Source organism: Malaclemys terrapin, chromosome 25, assembly GCF_027887155.1.
Source record: "Malaclemys terrapin pileata isolate rMalTer1 chromosome 25, rMalTer1.hap1, whole genome shotgun sequence".
Classification (NCBI taxonomy): domain Eukaryota; kingdom Metazoa; phylum Chordata; order Testudines; family Emydidae; genus Malaclemys; species Malaclemys terrapin.
In genome coordinates this window covers 9,474,455-9,493,875 of record NC_071529.1, presented here as the reverse complement: position 1 = coordinate 9,493,875, position 19,421 = coordinate 9,474,455, and the positions used below count along the sequence as shown (strand labels likewise).

Genomic DNA, 19,421 nt, shown 5'->3' with positions numbered 1-19,421 from the left:
CACGGCACCGCTGCAGACACTGGCTGTAAGGCGAGCGTGGAGCAGAACAAACCGCGTTCAGCACAGCTGCTCCTTGGCCGAGTTGGGTTTCACCAGGGTCCCCACCTCAGCCCGGGGACTGGTTTGCACCTGTCCACAGGTGCCACTGGCTCTTGGCACCTGCTCACCTCCATGCGTCTGACACGCGTCAACATCAGGCATGAGACCAATGCCCTAGTGTAGCCAAGGCCACGTTCACACACACCTGGCTCCGCACCTACTGATTCGCACACACAGCAAGCCCATGCGCACGACTCACACACACACACACACACACACACACACACACTCCCCTCCCCTCCATTCATTCAGTTCCACCCAGCGGCAAACACACACTCTTCCACACATACGCACACTCATCAGGTACTCACTAGCAAATGGCTCCGCACAATAACAACCTGCCCCTCTCCGGTGCCTTCCCACTGTAGATCTCCATGCCTTTTACAGACATGAATATTCATTCAAACCCTTTCCAGTCTCACCTCCCCAGGAGATCAGCCCGTATTATTAACACCGATGGGGAAACCGAGGCACAGAATGCCCAAGTCTCCTCTCACACCAATTTTACAACAGTGGCACTCACTTGGCTTCCTTGGAGGATGCCCCTGAAATGCCTGTGCCAAGGAGGACAAGATGAAAACAACACAGCCATCATGCGTGAGGGGTTTGGGTTTTTTTAAATTTAATAAAAGTAACTGAAAAGTAACAAAAGGAGTCGTTCACTGGCAGGTACATTGGATCAGCTCACACGACCGTAAAAGAAACGTACACCATCAGGGCTCCGAGCGTCGAACAACACAGCTCAGAAAGTAACTCGGAATAGAAAAGAGTCAGTACAAAAAAGTCGCTGTCGTTCACTCAATCAGACGAGAAGGGACAGACAGACAGGGGAGGCCGTGGGGACTTAACATTTTAAATGAGGGGCCAGCTCCTCCCCTGGTGTAAAACGCCATTGCTGGCCAAGCCCATCACAGCCCACGGCTACAGGGAACGAGTGGCGCCCGGCCTGTCCACGAGGCACAGCCTGGCAGAAAGCACCACGGGGCCATGCCCACCCCGGAGAGAAACATGTTCTCACAGGGGCATCTACACCCAAGCCAGGGCCCTCAGCCTGCCTGGGCTGGAAGCATTCGGGGGGGGGGGCACCTGTGTAACTTCCCCTCCTGCCCTTACCCCATAGCCCTAAAAATGGTCCTTTTGGGGGAGCAATCAGGCCTGATGTCATATGCATTATGGACTGGGCGCCCCCGTCCCATACCAAACCAGCCATCTTGGCATGGCACTCCCATCAGAAGGGGCATTTCAGACCAATGACCCCTCCCTCTTCCAGGACCCAATGCTGCCAGAGGCTAAGCCCCTCTCGCCAGCCCCCCTCGACCCCATGGAGGGGCAAGCGCCTCCCGCCCGCAGATCCCAGGATCGGGCCCTTTGACCTGCTGGGTGGGAGCGTTGTGGGTCCTGCTGCAAAAAGAGGCTGCCTGGCGAAGTGTGTGTGGGGGGGTCTCTTGCCCCCGCAGCACAACCTGGCCAAGCGCTGGTCCAGAATCGTCACACGCCCCTTGGGTCAGGGTCACAGAGGGGACCAGGCCGCAGAGAGGGCTGGCAGGATCCCCGCAGACTCAGAGAGTCCACCATAAAGCACGGCAGCTCCAACGCTGTAAACACAGCACGAACCATCCAAATTGGCCGGCTTCTAACACGCACGCACACGGCAACGCCGACCCGACCCGGACACCACACCGCTCAGCTCTCTAACAAACACGAGTCTAAGACACGGACAGTTCCAGGGAGGGGAAGGGGAACTATCACCACTCACCAAAAACAAAAGAGAAGGTGGGGGGAAAAACTTTCCACCTTGCGGTTGCTCAGTAGTTACATCGAATCATTATGAACACGTGTGTTTCAAGGAGTCTAATGCAGACGCTCAGAGCCGGGAGCGGACTAGGAGAGACCGGTGGAAATCAGAGATCGAACACGTCCATTTCTCTTGGGGGTGGGGACAGTGCAGGATAATTCGCTTAGTGACACATCCAGTGGTACATCGTCTTTAAATCCAGTTATTCCCACCCTTCAGTAGGAAACAGAGCTTGGGATAGAAAAGGGGTTAAGGTAAAAACTGTTAGCTGCCGTCCCTGGCTAAGCCCCGCAGAGCAAATGTAAAATGAACACGTGAGTGAGTTGTCATCAGAAGCGACATTCACACGCATTGGTGCCCATTTGCATGCACACGTACTCACGCATGCGCACACACGGAGGGGGAGGAGAGGGCCTCAGTGTCACCAACCTCAACTGTTCAAAAATCATCAGTCCAGCCCCCCCCCAAAAAATCAGGAGATTGTTTTTAAAATCGCACGACTTACGACTTTAAAGCCAATCATTTTTAGTTGCCAAAAGGTGTCGGAGCCTTTCAGGTGGTGTTTCCCCACAAACATGAGGGATAGACACTTACTTGAAAAAAAGCTAAGAGTCTCATAGAATCACCTGACTCCGGGAGCTGGGGATTTGACTAATAAACAAACCGTGTGATAAAATGGTGAGAATTGGCAACTGTTTGACAGACACACACACACATACACAAACACGCCCCCGTGGGTACAGACACAGAGACACAAACTCACAGGGACAGACACACACACACACACCTGCATACAGACACAGGGAAACAAACTTACCCCCCACAGCCCCATTCTCTCATATAACCCCACAGTCACCTACGGATGCAAACCAGTCCCTGGGGCAAAAAGTCGCGCTGATTCACCCCAAACAAACCAGAACTTTGTGGGCCCAGGCCCGGGGGCCAAATCAACCAACTTGCCCAGCATGCCAGGATTCTGCTGGGTGATGAGTTCTTTGGATAATCTAACTGCCAGGCTGTAAAGCCTTCAAGCAAAACATTAAAAACCAACCACAAACAACCCCACCAAAACGCTCCCATTTCAGAGCCTGGCGTTTTCCCTTCTTTACACAGATGGCATTTTTTTAAACAAGGGACATAAACCCTCTCCCCCGTGTTATTGCTACTGTCTTCCAACGGAAATACACCCGGTGGACCGGGTTCTTGGCAAGAGACCTGGGGGTCACTCCCCCAATGGAGGTGGGAACAGAAAGGGGGGTACAGGAAGGGCCGGGGGAGGGACAGTTTGGAGAGCGCCCTCCCAAAGGAGGTCTGCATTGGAATTGGGGGGGTATCACCCCTTCCCAATGGGTGTCTCGCCCTGGCTCCCTCTGCCCCCCCCACCATGACGGCCAGCCGGGGAGACCCTAAGAACAACTGCTTTTAAAGGGGAACTCCGGCCATTTGAGAAACAAGACCTTAAGGCCCAAATTTTTACAAAGGGGCCCCAAATTTGGGGTGCCTGACTTGCGATAAATACAGTAAGTCTGGGGGGGGTCTCTGGCACCGGAGTAAGGGGGGCCACGGACAAATCGGGGGGAGGGGAGGTCAGAACTAACACTGACAGCAGTGAATGCTCCACCCCCGTGGAAACCAGGCTCCAGGCATCCCAAGTCAGGCACCCAAAACTGGAAGCATCCCAGCTCCACGGGCGGCCATGGGGCCTGTGCGTGGACTCCCCTGGGTCTGGCTTGCCAGGGGCACACTGCAGCCAGGCTGGTTAGAAACAGGAGCTGGAGTTTTGCCTTACGATAAAAAACTCAGCAAATAAAGCAACTGCAAACAGCCCCTTCTTCGTTTACCTGCCCGAGCCAAGGCCAGGGCTCGGCCTTTGCCCTGCTGCAGCTGAGGCCTGAGGTAGTTGCGGAGACACAGAAACCTGCACTCCAGAGCGGAGGGAAGGACTTGTGGGCAGGGGCCGTGTGGATGGGAGTCAGAAGACCCAGCCACCACTGAAGCCAAGAGGAGACAGCATGGCTCACTGGACCAGGTACCCAGAGATTCTACCCCCCCCCAGTCACCTTGGGCAAGTCACTTCCCCATCCCGTTGTGCCTCAGTTTCCCCTCCTGCCACTTGTGTATTGAGAGTGGAAGCCCTTCAGGGCAGGAACTCTCTGTGCATATACAGCACCTTGCACAACAGGCCCCTGATCTCACTTGAGGCCTCTTACGGCTTCAGAAATAATAACGATGCCGTGAGGTTCCCAGGGACTGCGGTGATGTACTGGCCAGCTGTTAGCTAGCGCTTTGCACCGGTCGATCTCAAAGCACTTGACCAAGGAGGGCAACAGCATCGCCATTATCGCAAGGGGAAACTGAGGCCCGGGGCTCAAATCGCCTGGGGCAGGTCAGGAAAAGGAGCGCAGGACCAGCTAGCTTTAATATTTGATGGGGTCAGTTAAGTCTGCGCGTGGATTCGGCTAAAGAAATATGCAAGTCATTACCAAGAAAATAAATAAAGAACCTCCCGCCCCTTGCCGGGTTACTAACAAACCCGTCTGGTGATCAGATCAGAAGGCACCTGTCCTTCCCGCCTCGGCTCTCACACCCACGCAGGCAGACCAGGCTGTATGCTGTCCACACACAACCGCTGCCCCCCTCCTATTTTTACGGATCTTTTTTCGAATGGTTTTTGAGCAACAAACCCGACCCTAAACCGCAGAGCCAGCTGGCCCCCCATTTTCAGGATTACCGCCTCCCCTCCTCCTGCATTTGGCTGAGCGTCTCCAGGGCACCGGTTCAGAAAAATTCCACGAGCAGGGCAAAGTTGCGTTAGTATATAGAACGTTAGACGTGATCGTTTCTATCCTGCAAAGCTGGGGCGGGGGGCAAAAAGTGGAGCCTACAGCCCTGTGAAAAGTTGGGGTGGGCAAACCGAGGTCTGGGGTGGGGGGGAGAGACAGGGCAGCATTTTGGACCGTCGCTGGGACATTTGCAAACGTTCAGATTGGGAGGGGGGAATAATCCATCCGGCTCAGAGCCGGGGGTTTGGTCTGTAAAGTGAGCTGAATTGTCGGCAGTGAGACAGCTGTGTTGCTTGGTGCAGATCTCCCCAGAAGATTCCTTCTGTGCTTCTGCCCCGGGGCTCTGGGTCATCCAGAGCAGGGGCCCACTCCGGACGAATCCATCACGGGTTTTCGGTGGGAGCAGGTGAGGCAGGGCATGGGGTGGCTTCGTCTCTTTCAGGTAGGGCATCGGAACCCTGCTGATTTTTGTATTGTCCTCCGGTGGTCCTGGGATGGGCCTGATCTCCCGCGGCACCAAACTTGCCAGTCGTTTCCTCCGAAATTCTCCCCCCCTCTTCCCCCGGCCAGCCAGCCCCGAAATAACAAATCAGTCTTTGCTGGGGAGCAGCTGCGGATTCTCGGTGGGGAATTAGTGAGTTAGCCTCCAAGGTTTATCCAAGAAGCCCACCGAGCCCATCAGTGGACATGCCTCCTGCCCCGAACCCCAGAGACGGGTTAAGGGAGAATCTGATGCTCTAGCCCAGGGAGGTGATGGGCTCCGAACCCCCCCACACCCTCGTCCCCACCCCGCTGGCCTTGTGGGGAACGATGAAGAAAGCCGGCCAGGAACGCCTCTGTTCCTGAGCCGGTTGGTCCCTGTCGAGATTTCCCCTGGCCTAGGCCAGTGGGGACAGATGCCCCGAGCTGCCTCCAGACTGCAAAGGGGTCTTGCAGGGAGCTGCTGGAGGTGGTGGCAGGCACCTCTCAGCTCAGGCTGGACTGGGAAGGCGGATGGAGCCTGGGCATGGAGCGGGCAGCTGGGTGAGGAAGGGAGAAATGCGCAGGGATGGAGGGAGGTGCCAGCTGCCATCCCCAGATCTGTGCACCTCCGGCGGCATGCTTCACGCTGCCCTCCTCATGCCCACCTCCCTCTGCTGGCTGCTGGGATCTGGCCCCAGGCACAGCCCTGGGGCTGGCTTGAAGGGGGACCCGGTGCCCACTCTGGGCACTAAAGTGGCTGTGCTTGGTATCCTGGGCACTGCCCTGCCTTGGGCTGCTCTCTCAACCCTCCCCATGGCCACCCTAACCCTTCCTGGGAGGAAATGGGGGGGTCACTGCCCCCCAGCCATGTGTCCAGGGCAGAGAAGGGTCCTCCACTGGGGGTGCCCCTCAGGAATGCCCGCAAGAAACTCTCTAACTCTGGCAAAGTTGGGTAAAACTCTGGGGGAGGGGGAAGGGGACGTTCAACAAGCACCCAGTTCCCTGCCTCGCCGCCCCCCATTCCCCCGAAGACAGGCCTGGGACGCAGGCAGGGGATCCGGGTTTCTTGGTTTTGAGACGTCGTGGTTTGTGCAGGAGGGAGGGCGGAGGGGAGGCGGGTCGGCAGTGCCCTCCGCGTGGGGGCAGGGTGGGGAGGCCTTCCCTCCCAGCATGTCGTCCTAGTAAACCCAGCTGACGGGGACCCACTGGGGCTCTGCCCGCAGCCTCTCCAGGGCCTCCTGCAGCTGCTGGAATGTCCACTCCAGGTTGTCGTTGACCAGGCTGAGGTCGAAGTAGTGCCCGTAGCCACGCTGGATGCGGCAGCTCTCATCCACCGTCCGCTTCAGATCCGCCTCCTGCCCAGACACAAGCCCGGATGCCGCCCGTTAGCCTTGCCCCGGAGCTCTGGGCACAGGGGAGGCTGGGTAATGAGCACACGCCTCCAGGAAGCCCGGGGTCCCGAAAGAGCTTTGCAGAGGTGCAAATGAGGCAGAGCTCGCTTCACCCACCACTGGGATGCAGCCACCTTTGGTGAGGAGCGCAGCAAGCGGTCGCTACAGGGATCCCAGCACTAAGAGGCATCTACCTCTGGGGTGGAGCGTGGCAGCCTTTTATACAGAAATCCTAGAGCTGAGATGCAGCTACCTGTGGGGAGGGGCATGGCAGCCTTTTGAACGGTCCCCCAGAAATGCTACTCAGCCCTTTGGGACAGGAGGTGAAGACGGATCTTGTAATCAGCTGAAGACAGATGGGGGACTGAGGGAGGCAGAATATGATGAATTATAAGCCAGGAAAGGTTCTAGGGGCAGGGACAGCGCCAGGCACAATGGGGCCCATGTGCAGAAAGCATCCCTGGGAAATGTAATGATTGGCAGCTGGAGCAGCACAGCGCCCTCTAGTGCCATGCTGTGGCACTGCACACAGCACGGGCTGGCGAATCCCAACCACGGCTCCCTGCCCTCCTTCTGTCTTCCCCCAGGGGCTGCCCACGCCAGCCCGCCCCTGCTTCGCCACAGCCTGGGTCAGTGCAGCCTGGCTGGTGGGAGCAGGTGGGGCCAGTCTGCCATTCCCTGGAGGCCAGCGGCAGGAGCTGCGTGGGACCACCCGCCGTGCCAGCCATCAGAGCGGGGGTAACAGCCCAGCTCTCCTGGGTGGCTCTGGGAACGGACCGCACCGTGCACTTGGCGAGGAGATCGCCCTGCCAACCCCTCCGGATGGAGAGTCCGACCTGCGGCCACGTTCAGGGAGGCGCTGGAGGGGAAGCGCTGAGCACCTGCCTCTAAAGGGGCAATGAAGGCCACCAGGAAGCACCAGCGGGGAGGAGCACGCCCTGATCCCAGTGCATGCCGCACATGTGCTTGTGGACAGAGCCATGTGCATACCTGGGCACGCCCCGTGGAACCCGAGCCTGCCCCAGCTCAGCCATCCTGGGTCATGTGGGCCAAGGACAGAGATGAAAGTAAGCCGGTCCAGTCCGATCCGGCGAACCGGCAAGAACCGGTACACAGCCGTCCCGGCAGCAGCCTTTCAATCGCTGCCCGAGCCCCGGGGCTCCCAGCCACCACCACATCTACCGCTACCATGGGGCTCCGGCAGTGATTTAAAGAGCCCGGGGCTCCCAGCCACCACTACCGCAGACAGAGCCCCAGGCCCTTTAAATCTCGATTTAAAGGGCCTGGGGATTTAAAGGCCCCGCCTCTTCTGGTTGAGGCCCCACCCCTTCCGGTTGAGGCCCCGCCCCTGCTCAGGACTCCAGCATACCGATAAGTCCTTTAAGTTATTTTCACCCCTGGCCAAGGACATGGCATGGGCCAGGTAATCGGGGAAGGCCCTGTGACCCCAATGTCTCATGGCACCACGTGAGGGAAGGGGGACTGGACCCCCTGCTCTCGTGGCACCGTGTGGGGCTGGCATGGACTCACCGTGAGTTGCTTCGTGGCCACGCCGCTCTCCAGTGCCGCCTTGTTCATGGCTCGGAGCGTCTCATAGTCCGGGGCTTCGATGAAGACCACGTAGGGGACGAATTCGGCTGTTCTCAGCACTTTCACGGCCTGGATAACACAGAGCCAGGCTGTCAATGTGGGCCTAGGACCAGGGGACAGGTGTGAAGGGGGACCATACAGCCGGGGGGCTGGGAATGGGACCCAGAGCTTTTTCCCACTGCTCAGAGCCAGCCCTGGCGAGTAGCGACCAATAACTGTTACCAGCTATGGCCACGGGGAGACAGTGTTTCCCGATGGTTAGGCACTAGGCTGGGAACCAGGAGACCTGGGTTCTACCCCTGGATCTGTCACTGACCTGCTCTGTGCCTCAGTTCCCCCTCCCACCGTTTGTCTTGTCAGTTGCATTATAGGGCAGGGACCCTTCACACTAAGTGTGTGCCCAGGCTCAGCAGAGAGGCCGGGTACTCAGTGGGCCCCAGACTGCGCTCCCCTCCCAGTCAGGGCTGGGGCAGGTGGCTGGGGTGGGTACAGGAGAAGCTTGCCTCGTCTTTGCTCAAGCTGTGGCCATTCTCCAGAGCTTCAAGCCCGAGCTCTAACCTCCCCTCCAGTATAACTAGGAGCTTCCCAGCGGGGCCTGTCCCCGTAGCGCGAACCTGCGGGTTCACATCCAGGATGCACATCTTGCCGGACTCCACCACCTCATGGATGGAGTCGATCTTGGTGCCGTAGAGGTTCCCCTCATACTCCCCGTGCTCCAGGTAGCGGCCAGCCTTGATGTCCGCCTCCATCTCCCCCCGCGACACGAAGCAGTAGACCTGGCCGATCCTCTCCTGGTCCTTGGGCTTCCGCGAAGTGTCTGCCAAGGGGCACAGTAAGCGCGAGTTACAGAACGACCGGAGAGGGGACCGAACCCTCAGACCCAAACACCTCCCAACTCCGGGAACCCAGAGAGCCAGTGCCACGCTCTGGGAACCTCCCTGTAATGGGCAGAACCAGAAGCCCAGCTCCAGACACCCCCCAACTCTGGGATCGAGTCGGGGGATCAGCTTGAATCAAAATCATCATCCAAAACTTGGGAACCAGTCCCCAGCCCTCGCTGTGCGGCTGCTCCGTCTCCCTACACTGGGCTGAGCCAGAACCACAAGCCCAAACACCCCCAAATTTTGGGAAACGGCAGATCTGCCACCTGGCTGAACGGCGTCTCAGGGTCGGAAGCCGCCAAGTCCTGCCTTGCGATCTCAGGGACAGCTCGCTGGATTTCAAAGCGCTTACGGGGAGCGGCCCGTCCCACTGCACCCCTCTTGGGGGACTTTGTCGCCTGCAGCCCATCTGGCAGCAGATGCACCCCACGTTCCACAAGTGGAGGATTCATGGCAATGGGGCCTGCCTGCGGCGGGGGAGGTATCACGCCCCCAGTGACACAACGGGCAGAGGGTTTGGAGATCGGGTCAGCAGCCTGCCGAGTATCTGGCTGCTTCTTGGATCCCCCTCGGGCCCGGCCAGCCTCATTTGCAGTCTCAGCACGGCCTGCTTCCCTTGTTCAGGCCGGGACTGGCACCAGAGCCGGCCGACTCAGAGACTCCGTTCCATGGGCACATGGGGGCTGGGAGGACAGGGTGGGGGGGGTGATTAACCAACCAGATCTCTCTACGGTTCAGTGTTCGGGATCAGATTCGGTCTGACTCTGGTTTCATCCTTATATAGCACACACACATACTGGCTCAGTTACAGAGGGATAGCTCAGTGGTTTGCGCATTGGCCTGCTAAACCCAGGGCTGTGAGTTCAATCCTTGAGGTGGTCATTTAGGAATCTAGGGCAATAATCTGTCAGGGATGGTACTTGGTCCTGCTAGTGAAGGCAGAGGGCTGGACTCAATGACCTTTCAAGGTCCCGTCCAGCTCTATGAGATAGGTATATCTCCATATTAAATAAAAACATCTCACCCTCACACAGCCTCCTGCCACAGAGCCCAGGGATGTAGATGGAAGGCAGATGAGGTGCAGGGTGGACTTTTCCCCACCACGGGGTGCTGCTCCATTACAAACAGGCCTACCTGAGCCCTCACCTCCCGGTCAATTACAGTCCCAGGCGATTCTCCATAGGACCCCCCCCCCCATGCCCATCACACCCTCAAGCAGTGGCACAGCGGCAAGCCAATTCCGATGAGCCTGGAGGGCTGGAAAAACCTTGCCGTGCAGGACACGCTGTCCTGGCTCCTAGCCAGGCCCTGGGCCAGCGTCAGTCTGCCTGGCTGGCTCTCCAGACCCTGTGCTGAAGGACGGGGCAGGGGCTTTTCGCCCCCAGGGTCTGACAGCTGCCCTGCCCGGTGCTCCGGGCGCCTTCATTCCAAACCTCCGAGTGCGTCCCCCAAGGGCCGGCCGTGCGTGGGGCAGGGATGCCCACACCGGCCGGCCGCAGGGCACGCTAAGAGGACCCAGGGGCGCAAGTCACATGAGGCCAGGCCACGCATCACACTCAGCACCAGCCCCCTCTGGAGCAGGGGTCAGATTAGGGAAAAGAGGTCAGGGTGCGCGTCGGGGTTAGCACTGGCTCCAGGGGGCAGAGCGCCCCTCCCCTGCTCCCGGCAGGGGTGGGGGAGGCAGTCTTTACTCACACGGGATGGTGGTCCCGTAGCGCGCCTGGTCCGACATGATGAGCTTGTTCTTGAGGCTGCGCCGCCCGACGCCCTGGGCCCCGATCAGCACCAGGGTTTTCCTGCGGAACGGGGGCATGCGGGCCACCTCCTCGTAGATCAGCAGCTCGTGCCGGTCAAACTCTGGGCAGGAGAAAACAGTCAGCACCGGTCGGGGGACGGGGCAGCATGCAGTGGAAGGGGGAAGGATAATTTTGGGATTCGGAGCAAGATCCGGACTAGGAGGCAGGAGGAGGGGGAAGCCCGCCCAGGGCGTGGGCAGCCTGGGGCCCTCACCTGCATTTTTCGTGGTCAGGTACATCATCCTCTTCTTCTTCTTCCCGCTGATGCTGCCGCACAGGGCACCTGCGGAGAGCAGAACGGACTCGTTCAGCCTGGCGGGAAGCAGATGCTGCCACAGACAACCCCAGCAGGGATCGGGGTGCTGGCCTGGCTGGAGATATTCCCCGGGTTTGGGGTGTCAGGGCAGTGCCACTGCAAACCCCTAGGAAGGAGCCAGGGTTTGTGGGGGCTCATCACCCCCCTGCGGGCACTGGGCACCAGGCTGGGCGCTGGCCTGGCTCAGGGCCCTGCCGTAGGGGACAGGGAGGGTTTGGGCAGCAGGGCACCCCCGCAGCATTCTGGGGATGGGCAGCAGGGCTCTGCATGCACTGGGGCTGGCCTGGGGCATCCCTGGGCGCCTCCTACCGGATGTGGGGGGGACTTCGAGGTCGCGCTTCACAAACGCCTTCCGCTTCTCCTCCAGCAGCTGGCTTGGGATGAGGCCGGCGCTGCCGCCCTCCACATGGCAGGCCTGAAACGGCACCCGGGCATGGTGAGCCAGCCAGGGTCCCCACAGCCACCACCCATCATACGGGGGCCCTTTATGGCCCCCACCCCCAGAGCCCCACGCCGGGGGCCCACCAGGGCCTCCACCCTCTGGAGCACCCCTGCCCTAGGCCACCCACAGCCCAATTTCCAACCCCCTCCAGGGGCGACCCACAGCCCCATCACCACAGCCTCCCTCCCCCGCCCTGGGGCCACCCACAGCCTCATCATCACAGCCCTCCCACCCCACCCTGAGGATACCCACAGCCCCCTCACCACAGCACCCCCACCCTGGGGCCACCCACAGCTCCCTTCCAGGGAGCCCCACCCACCCACAGCCCCCATCCCCAAACCCTCACCCTCCATACGGCTGCTGTTGAGCTCCATGGCCACCCTCAGCGCCATCCCTCGATCAAACCAGCAATGACCATGGGGTCCCCTCGTCAGCCCCTCTGTGCCTTGGGGATGGGGGGTGTTCCATGTGGCATGACCCTCCCCACCTCCGTAACCCGTCCCTCCCATCCAAGCCATCCCAGGGTGCAAGGCAGTTCCCAGGCCTGGGTCACACCAAGCGGTGGGGGATTCGGGACCACCCGGCTGTCCTCACCTGCCACCAGTTGGGGTCGTCCTGGTTGACGATCTGCAGCAGGTCCCCGGCCGTGAATTTTAACCCTGCCTCCTTGCAGGGGATGAGGTTATCGCTGGCCGGGTCGTAGTCAAAGTGGGACTTCACAAACACCTACGGGGAGAGCGGGGGGGGGGGGGGTCAGCCCCAGGCAGGGAGAGCAGAGGGGCCGAGCTCTTTGGAAAATCCAGGCCCCGCTGGGCTGTGCCGAGCACCTGGAAATCCATTTCCCCACTCCCTGGGACGGGTTGGAGCCGGGAGCGGCTGTGACAACCGGCCCTGCTTGTGAGCTCCGCTGTGAAAAGCCAGGGAAAGCACGTGACAGAGACCAGCGGGTCTCAGACTGTGGGTCGGGGCCCTGTTGTAATGGGGTCACCAGGGCTGCTGTTAAACTTGCTGGGGCCCAGGGCTGAAGCCAAAATCCAAGACCCACCAGCCAGGGCTGAATCCATAGGCACCGACTTCCCATCTTCCTAGTGGGTGCTCGACCCGCCCCCTCGCCCCTGGCCCCGCCCCAGCCCCACCTCTTCCCTTACCACCCCCATTCCACCCCTTACCCAAAGTCCCCTCCCCACCCCGCCTTTTCCCACCCCAGCCCTGCCCCCACTCCACCCCCTTCCCCCAAGTTCCCGCCCCTGGCCTCCCTCTTCTCTGCCTCCTCCCTGCTCCTCCCCCTCCCTCCTGGAAAGTCCTAAGCGCCGCCAAACAGCTGTTAGGCGGCGGGGGGGCAGGAAGCGCTGAGAGGGAGGGGGAGGAGAAGGAGGCAAGGCGGGGGGAGCTTGGCTGCCAGTGGATGTGGAGCCTCACAGCACCCACGGAGTTGGCGCCTATGGCTGAAGCCCTCAAACTTCGGGGCCCCCCCAAAGCGGGGGTCTCAGGCTTCAGTCCCCCTTCCTGGGGTCTTGGAGTAATTTTGGTTGTCAGAAGGGGGTCGCGGTGCAATGAACTTTGAGAACCCCTGACCCAGCCCAAGGAACAGAGCTGGGAGAGACACACCGACTTAGACCGGACGAAACAGCCTCCGGCTCTCACTCAACGACGGGGTCACGGTTATGCCTGGTACACGAGAGGAGCCGAGGACCAGAAATCAGTGAACCAAAATCGGGGTGTCGGATATGAGGCCTAATTGGTGGACCCAATAATGAGGGGGTGAGATAGTCCACCCACCGCTCCCTCTCTCATAAGAGATTGGCTTAGCCAGCCAAGACTGCGCTGCTGTGATCAGAAAGACGCCATTAAAAGCAATGCCCTGAACAGTCCCACATTGCTACAAGCGTGCCAGGCCTCGTAGCACCTGGCCAGGCCTCGTGCCGGGCCTGTTTTTCTCCAGTCATGAGGTTGCAAGTGAAGTTGACCCCACAGAGAGAAGCTGCATTTTCCAGCTTTGCTGTGCGTTCCTCTCTCCTTTTGTGTTTGTCTTGGCTTGTCATCTGAGAAAGGGGAGCGGATTTTATCCATCCCATCCCCACCAACTTCTCCTGTTGGCCCCGCACGGGACGCTAATCACCACCTTGAACACCATCCAGGAGACTGTCGGACCTGGGGTAGACTCCCCAGCTCGAGGGAACGCTGGAGGGTGTCACAATGAAAGCCTGACTTCAAGCCTTACTCTTCAAATACTTCTTTTCTGCACCTTTGCTAAAGGGGGCCCAGGGTTTCCAGCGGGGGTTTGCCCTGGGACTGGCCGGCTGACGTCTTGGTACACCAAACCCTGTCCGAGTCTGACGCTGTTTGATGTTGGGCAGTGACTGGGTTACAGTAACGCCTTGGGCCCACAGTGTCCATCTAGATACCTAGGACAGACCTCAGGGTAAAGCCTCCGTCAACTCCCCATGTGCGGGCCCAGCCAGGCCCCTCCATCGCTCCCCAGACGCTCAGCTATTGATAACAAAGAGTCTCAGTCCAGGGCCGCCCAGAGGATTCAGGGGGCCTGGGGTCTTTGGCGGCAGGGGGCCCCCGTCGCCGAATTGCTGCCGAACCCTTCAGCAGCAGGTCCCGGAGTGGAAGGACCCCCCGCCGCCAAACTGCCGCCAAAGACCCGGAGCAGAAGCAGCTCTGGGGGCCCAGGCCCCGCGAGAGTTTTCCGGGGCCCCCAGAGTGAGTGAAGGACCCCGCTCCAGGGGCCCCGAAAAACTCTCGTGGGGGCCCCTGCGGGGCCTAGGGCAAATTGCCCCACTTGCCTCCCCCTCTGGGCGGCCCTGTCTCAGTCTAGCTGTAATGGCTGCAAAGAAAACCTTGGACGGGCGAAAGCCAAGTGTAACTGATGCCTGAGCTTGCCCTGCCGGGAGCAGGGACCGAGGGGGGGCCCCCACGGGGAGCAAATGTGAAGGGGGACCGGGGGAGCCCCATCGGGAGTAGGAGTGGAGGGGGTGGCTGGGGGGCCCCACCTGGATCAGGGGTTAAGGGGGGGCTGGGGAGCCCCTCCAGGATCAGGGGTGAAGGGGGGGCCCACAGGGATCAAATGTGAAGGGAGACTGGGGGAGTCCCATTGGGAGTAGGGGTGGAGGGCCCCCACAGGGAGATGTGGAGGGGGACTGGGGGAGTCCCATTGGGAGTACGGGTGGAGGGGGTGGCTGGGCGGGCCCCGCCTGGAGCAGGGCTGGAGGGGGTGGCTGGGGGGGCCCCGCTAGAACGGGGGGGGGGCTGGGGAAGATGGGGGAGGACTCTGCCCTGCTCCCCGCTGTGAGGTAACAAGCCGAGACAAGCTCCAAATAGCAAATGGAGATACGGGGGCCGGAGCTCAGTCCATCTCCTGCTCGCCCCTCGCTGCCAGGTGCCTTCCGGTGCCCAGGCCCCGCAACGTATGACGCTGACGGAGCAGATGCCAGGGCCGGCTGACAGGCCCCCCTTTGTCCTCAGCCAGGGGCAGGGGGAGAGAAACGTGTCCAGAGAGTCAAAGGCAGGTGACGTGTGCTCCTGTCTGCATCGTGCAGCTCTGCCCTCAGGCCCTCCACCCCAGCTCCGTTCCTGCCAGGCATCGGCTGGCAGGGGCCCAGGAGAGCAGGCTGGAGTGGGGTGGGGCAGGCAGTGCTGGGACAATGGCTTGGATACAGGCTAGAAGGGAAGATGAGCTGCCTGGAGGAACAGGCCCTGATCCCCCTAAATCTCTCCCCCTCACACACTGTGCCTACCCCAGCCAACCCCAAATTCAACCCCCTGCCCGCCTGCTCTGCCCACCCCTTAAATGTATTGTCCACCACCATGCCTTCCTCAGCAACCCCTTAAATTCCTCCCCTGCTGTGCCGATAACAGCTGGGCTCTATTCCCAGGCCTGCCATCGACTCCTGGTGTGACTCTGAGCAAGTCTCACTCACACACACGCATGTGCCTCAGTTTCCCCCACCTGGATAGCACTTCCTGCGGCCACCACCCAGGCGAGGCCATGCAGCCTGTGCAATGGGAGCGGGGGGGGGGGCGCTCAGCGCCTCTGGAACCCTTTCAGTGACACGTTGGGCCCAGCCCTGCCCAGACATATGCCACATGGTTCCCGGGGCAGCCCCGGGCTGGGTGCAGAGCCGGGGTCACGGAGCAGAGCTGGCTGCAGTTCCTGACACTGGGGCTGGAGTTGGCCCAGTGCAAAGCCCACAGGATCGCAGCAGGCGTGAATCAGGGCCGACCAGGGCCACACCTTTCCCACCCAGCCCGCTGGCTCTCTCAGGGGACGTCTACCCTGCAGCCGGAGTGTCATTTCCAACTTGGGCAGACATCCCCATGCTGGCATTGAGCGAGCTCGTGGGCTGGAGATAGCAGCGTGGCTGCAGCCAACCGGGCGGCAGGAGGGGCCAGCCAAGATCCTCACATAATCCCCTGACTCCAGGAGCTGGAGCTTTGAGAAAAAAAACACCAAATATTGCAGCTGGCAATACTGCTGCCCAGCACAGCGAGGCCCTGATCTCAGCTGGGATCCCTAAATGCAGCTGTCAGAGAAATAATATTTTTGAGTCGTGTGTGCAGCCCAAAAACACATCTGGTATTCAATGGGCACCTCGGTGCCAACAAATGCTCATCCTGGTGCGGCAGAGAACTTTGTCTCAGCTCCACAACTGGCTGCCAGCCACAAGCCCCTGCCCGGCTATGTTTCATGCACCTCCCGCCCTGTTTCTATTTATTGGACATCCCTTTTAAGATTTATTGCTGAGAGATAATCCTCTTTCATTCCACAAAGGGGATGATCATCCATCCCTTTTCCCCCAGCTCCCAGCCAGCAACAGCCGTATCAGCCCATCCGAAGTGCCCTCTTTCTCTTCACGCACCTGCCCGCCCACTAACTTCCCGTCTGTCTGTCTGAGCTTTTATCACGACCCCAGTCCCTGCAGCGTCCCCAGCACCTCCCAGAGCCAGCAGCCCGGCCCATTCGGAGAAAACAGGGGGTTAGCACCTCTGGGAGCTCAAAGGTGTTAATTGTTAAATCGAACCTTAGCCGCTAGGGCAGAGAGGGGTTTAAAACTCATCTTGGCTGGTCATGGTGAAGCCCAAGAGCTTGTCCACACTGGAAAAAGGGGTGGCTTGCTAATATGCCTTCGCCAACACCTCTTAAAATCCTAGTCTAGGTCTACACTAGCAGAGTCTGGGACTCCCGGTGTACGCTCCCAGCAAAGCACTCCTGGTGTGGATGCAGCTATACTGGTACTGTCTACACGACAGAGCCTACGCCGACGTAGCCCCCTAGCCCACGCTGATGGGAGGAGTTCTTCCGTTCACCTCTCTGAACTGCGGAGAGCTCTCTGAGTTTTGTCTACACTAGGGCTTTCTGCCAGCACGGCGGTACCGGTCAGGGATCACACCTCTTCCCACCTCTGAGCGACATAGCTATGCCGGCAGAAGCCTGGAGTGTAGACAGGGCCCTAGTGCGCAGTGAAGGCAGCTGTAGTTTGAACAGGTGTTAGCTGGTCTGGGTCAGTGGTTCTCACTGTCTTCCGTGGGGTTTGATCCCAGCACCAGCCAACCCCCCCGGGCCCTGTGGCTGTCACATGGGCAGAGTCCACAGCCCACCTTGGCAGGAGCATGGCCAGGAAGGGAGGGGTGATCGGAGCTGCGGGGACAAGGAATTCTCCTGGGGCGTGTGAGGAGAGCTGGGGATTAGAGAGGTAAACACACACACACCCGCCACTGATGGGATTATCTGCCACCAAATCCAGTACAGACAGAGGGGACAACAACAACCAGCAAGGAAACACACACACACTTTCATATATACTCCACAGCTACACTCAAAACCACATACAGGCCTGCATAGTACACACACACACACACACACACACACACACACACGTGTGCCTTCATATATACTACACAGCTGCACACACAACCACATAAAGGCCTGCATATTACACTCACATACACACCTTCATATATACTACACAGCTACACACACAGGCCTGCGTATAACAAACAGACACACACACACAGAGCCCACATATATACCACACAGCTGCACACATGGCCGCCTATATATACACAGATACACACACACGCACCTGCATATGTACTACACACATGCACACACACAGGCCCACATCTATACTACACACACAGGCCTATCTATATACCACACACACACCCCTGCATATGTATCGTCATCTCCCTGTTACACATGGTGAAACTGAGGCACAGAGTAGGGGAGGGGCTGTCCCAGGTCACATAGCCAGCGTGTACCTAGACTTGTGAGCCAACCGGCAAACACACGTGCCAGGGGGAGCACACCCCAAACACACTAGCAATCACACCCCTGCACACCTATCCACCCCACCTCCCAGAGCAGACCCAAGCCCACGGCACCCGAGAGGCCTGGGCCGGAGGGAGCAGGTGATGGGAAGTTTTGGCTCAGACAGGCCAGAACACCGGGCCCTGAGCTGTCACTGGGGTGTCACCGAGCCCCCCCATTCCCTGAAAGACAGCCCAGCCCCCACCCCAAGGAGAATCCAGCCGGCTGTTGGCCCCTCCCCTGGGTTTATCCAGAGGCCCCTGCAGCCGGGGAAGGCAGGAGAGGCCGGCGCCAGGGCCAAACTTGGTCCAGCTCTATTAAGCCACTGAGCACATTTGAGCTGACAGCTGCTTATTAAATTCTTCCAGTTCCCTGCCCAAGGCGTCCCCACACAAATTCCCTGCTGGCCTTCTCGTGGAACGCTCCCCGGCTGGGGGCAGACCGGGGTCGGGAGGAGGACCAGAGAAGGGTAGGCACATGGAGATTTATAATGAGGTGCAGCAGCACATGTTTCTCAGGCACACGAGGAGGAGTTATAAACAGGGGGTGCCATGCATATGCCCCATGTACCCAGGGGTGGTATAAAGAGGGGGTGCAGTGCTCATATACCCGAAGGGTGGTATAAAGAGGAGGTACAATGCATAAACCCCATGTTCACCCCTTTCATAGGACTACGATAAATGTTGTACAAAGCATTTGAAAACTCATAATCCGCTGAACATTATTGTTCTGGTAAAAAGTGTGTATCAACACTGCAGGCAAAGTTATAAGATTCTACTGTATAACATTACTCTGACGTGCTCCAAGTTAAAGAAAAGCAGACCCAGACCAGTTTTTCAGAGACAAAGGCACATTGGCCCCCCGCTATTACCTACTCAAGCAGCCATTCTCCAGCGCGGGGGGAGGGGGGGAAAGAGGTAAACAAGAAATTCACATTCAATCATAGGGACGGTTCAAACGTCACGTCCACAACAGACTGCATGTCACCGTGACTCAGCCAGGATGTTTCTAGCACATGAAATTGAATTATAGAAAAGGGAGGAAAACACCTGACTTCACTCTTCTTCTTACCATCTCTCTGCTGATGCCATCAAGGACTATGCTGGGCAGAGTCCCGCCAGCGCCTACTGCTGTAAGCGTTGGGTGAGAAAAACCCTTTTGCTTTTAAGCTCATTTCACTTGCTAAGCTGAGACGTTAGATGGCATTGTTCCCTTTTTATTTTGCTTTGTAACCGATTCTGACTTTTAAGCCTCATGACTTGCAATCACTTAAAATCTTCCTTTCTATAGCTAATCGATTTGTTTCACTGTTTTATCGAAACCAGCGTCTTTGGGGGACGATAACAAGATGTGGGCATATCGCTTTCCTTTGACGAAACAACGGACTTTGTGTGAGTTTGTTCTGCACAGCGAGCGGACCGGGCAGTGGAGAACGCACATTTCTCGGGGCAAGTCTGGGGCTGGGAAGCTGCTGGTGTTCTGCAATGTAATGCATGAGTGGCTGGCTAATAGCACTCTGTACTGGTTAGCAGGGAGCGCGTCACACGCTG

General features: G+C 58.9%; 1 protein-coding gene across 5 annotated transcripts in view; it reads right to left on the bottom strand.

Annotated features, from left to right (window-relative positions):
- Nucleotides 1–704: 704 nt before the first annotated feature.
- MPP2 (MAGUK p55 scaffold protein 2) overlaps nucleotides 705–19,421 on the bottom strand; it is a 45,661-nt gene continuing 26,944 nt past the window's right edge. For all 5 annotated transcript variants that reach the window (XM_054014626.1, XM_054014624.1, XM_054014625.1 and 2 more), the window contains 7 exons: nucleotides 12,150–12,281; nucleotides 11,423–11,528; nucleotides 11,012–11,080; nucleotides 10,697–10,858; nucleotides 8,735–8,937; nucleotides 8,061–8,189; nucleotides 705–6,494 (listed from right to left, as the gene is read on the bottom strand). In XM_054014626.1, coding sequence (XP_053870601.1) covers nucleotides 6,318–6,494; nucleotides 8,061–8,189; nucleotides 8,735–8,937; nucleotides 10,697–10,858; nucleotides 11,012–11,080; nucleotides 11,423–11,528; nucleotides 12,150–12,281 — 978 coding nt within the window. In that variant the 3' untranslated portion in view covers nucleotides 705–6,317. The remainder of the gene's footprint in view (nucleotides 6,495–8,060; nucleotides 8,190–8,734; nucleotides 8,938–10,696; nucleotides 10,859–11,011; nucleotides 11,081–11,422; nucleotides 11,529–12,149; nucleotides 12,282–19,421) is intronic.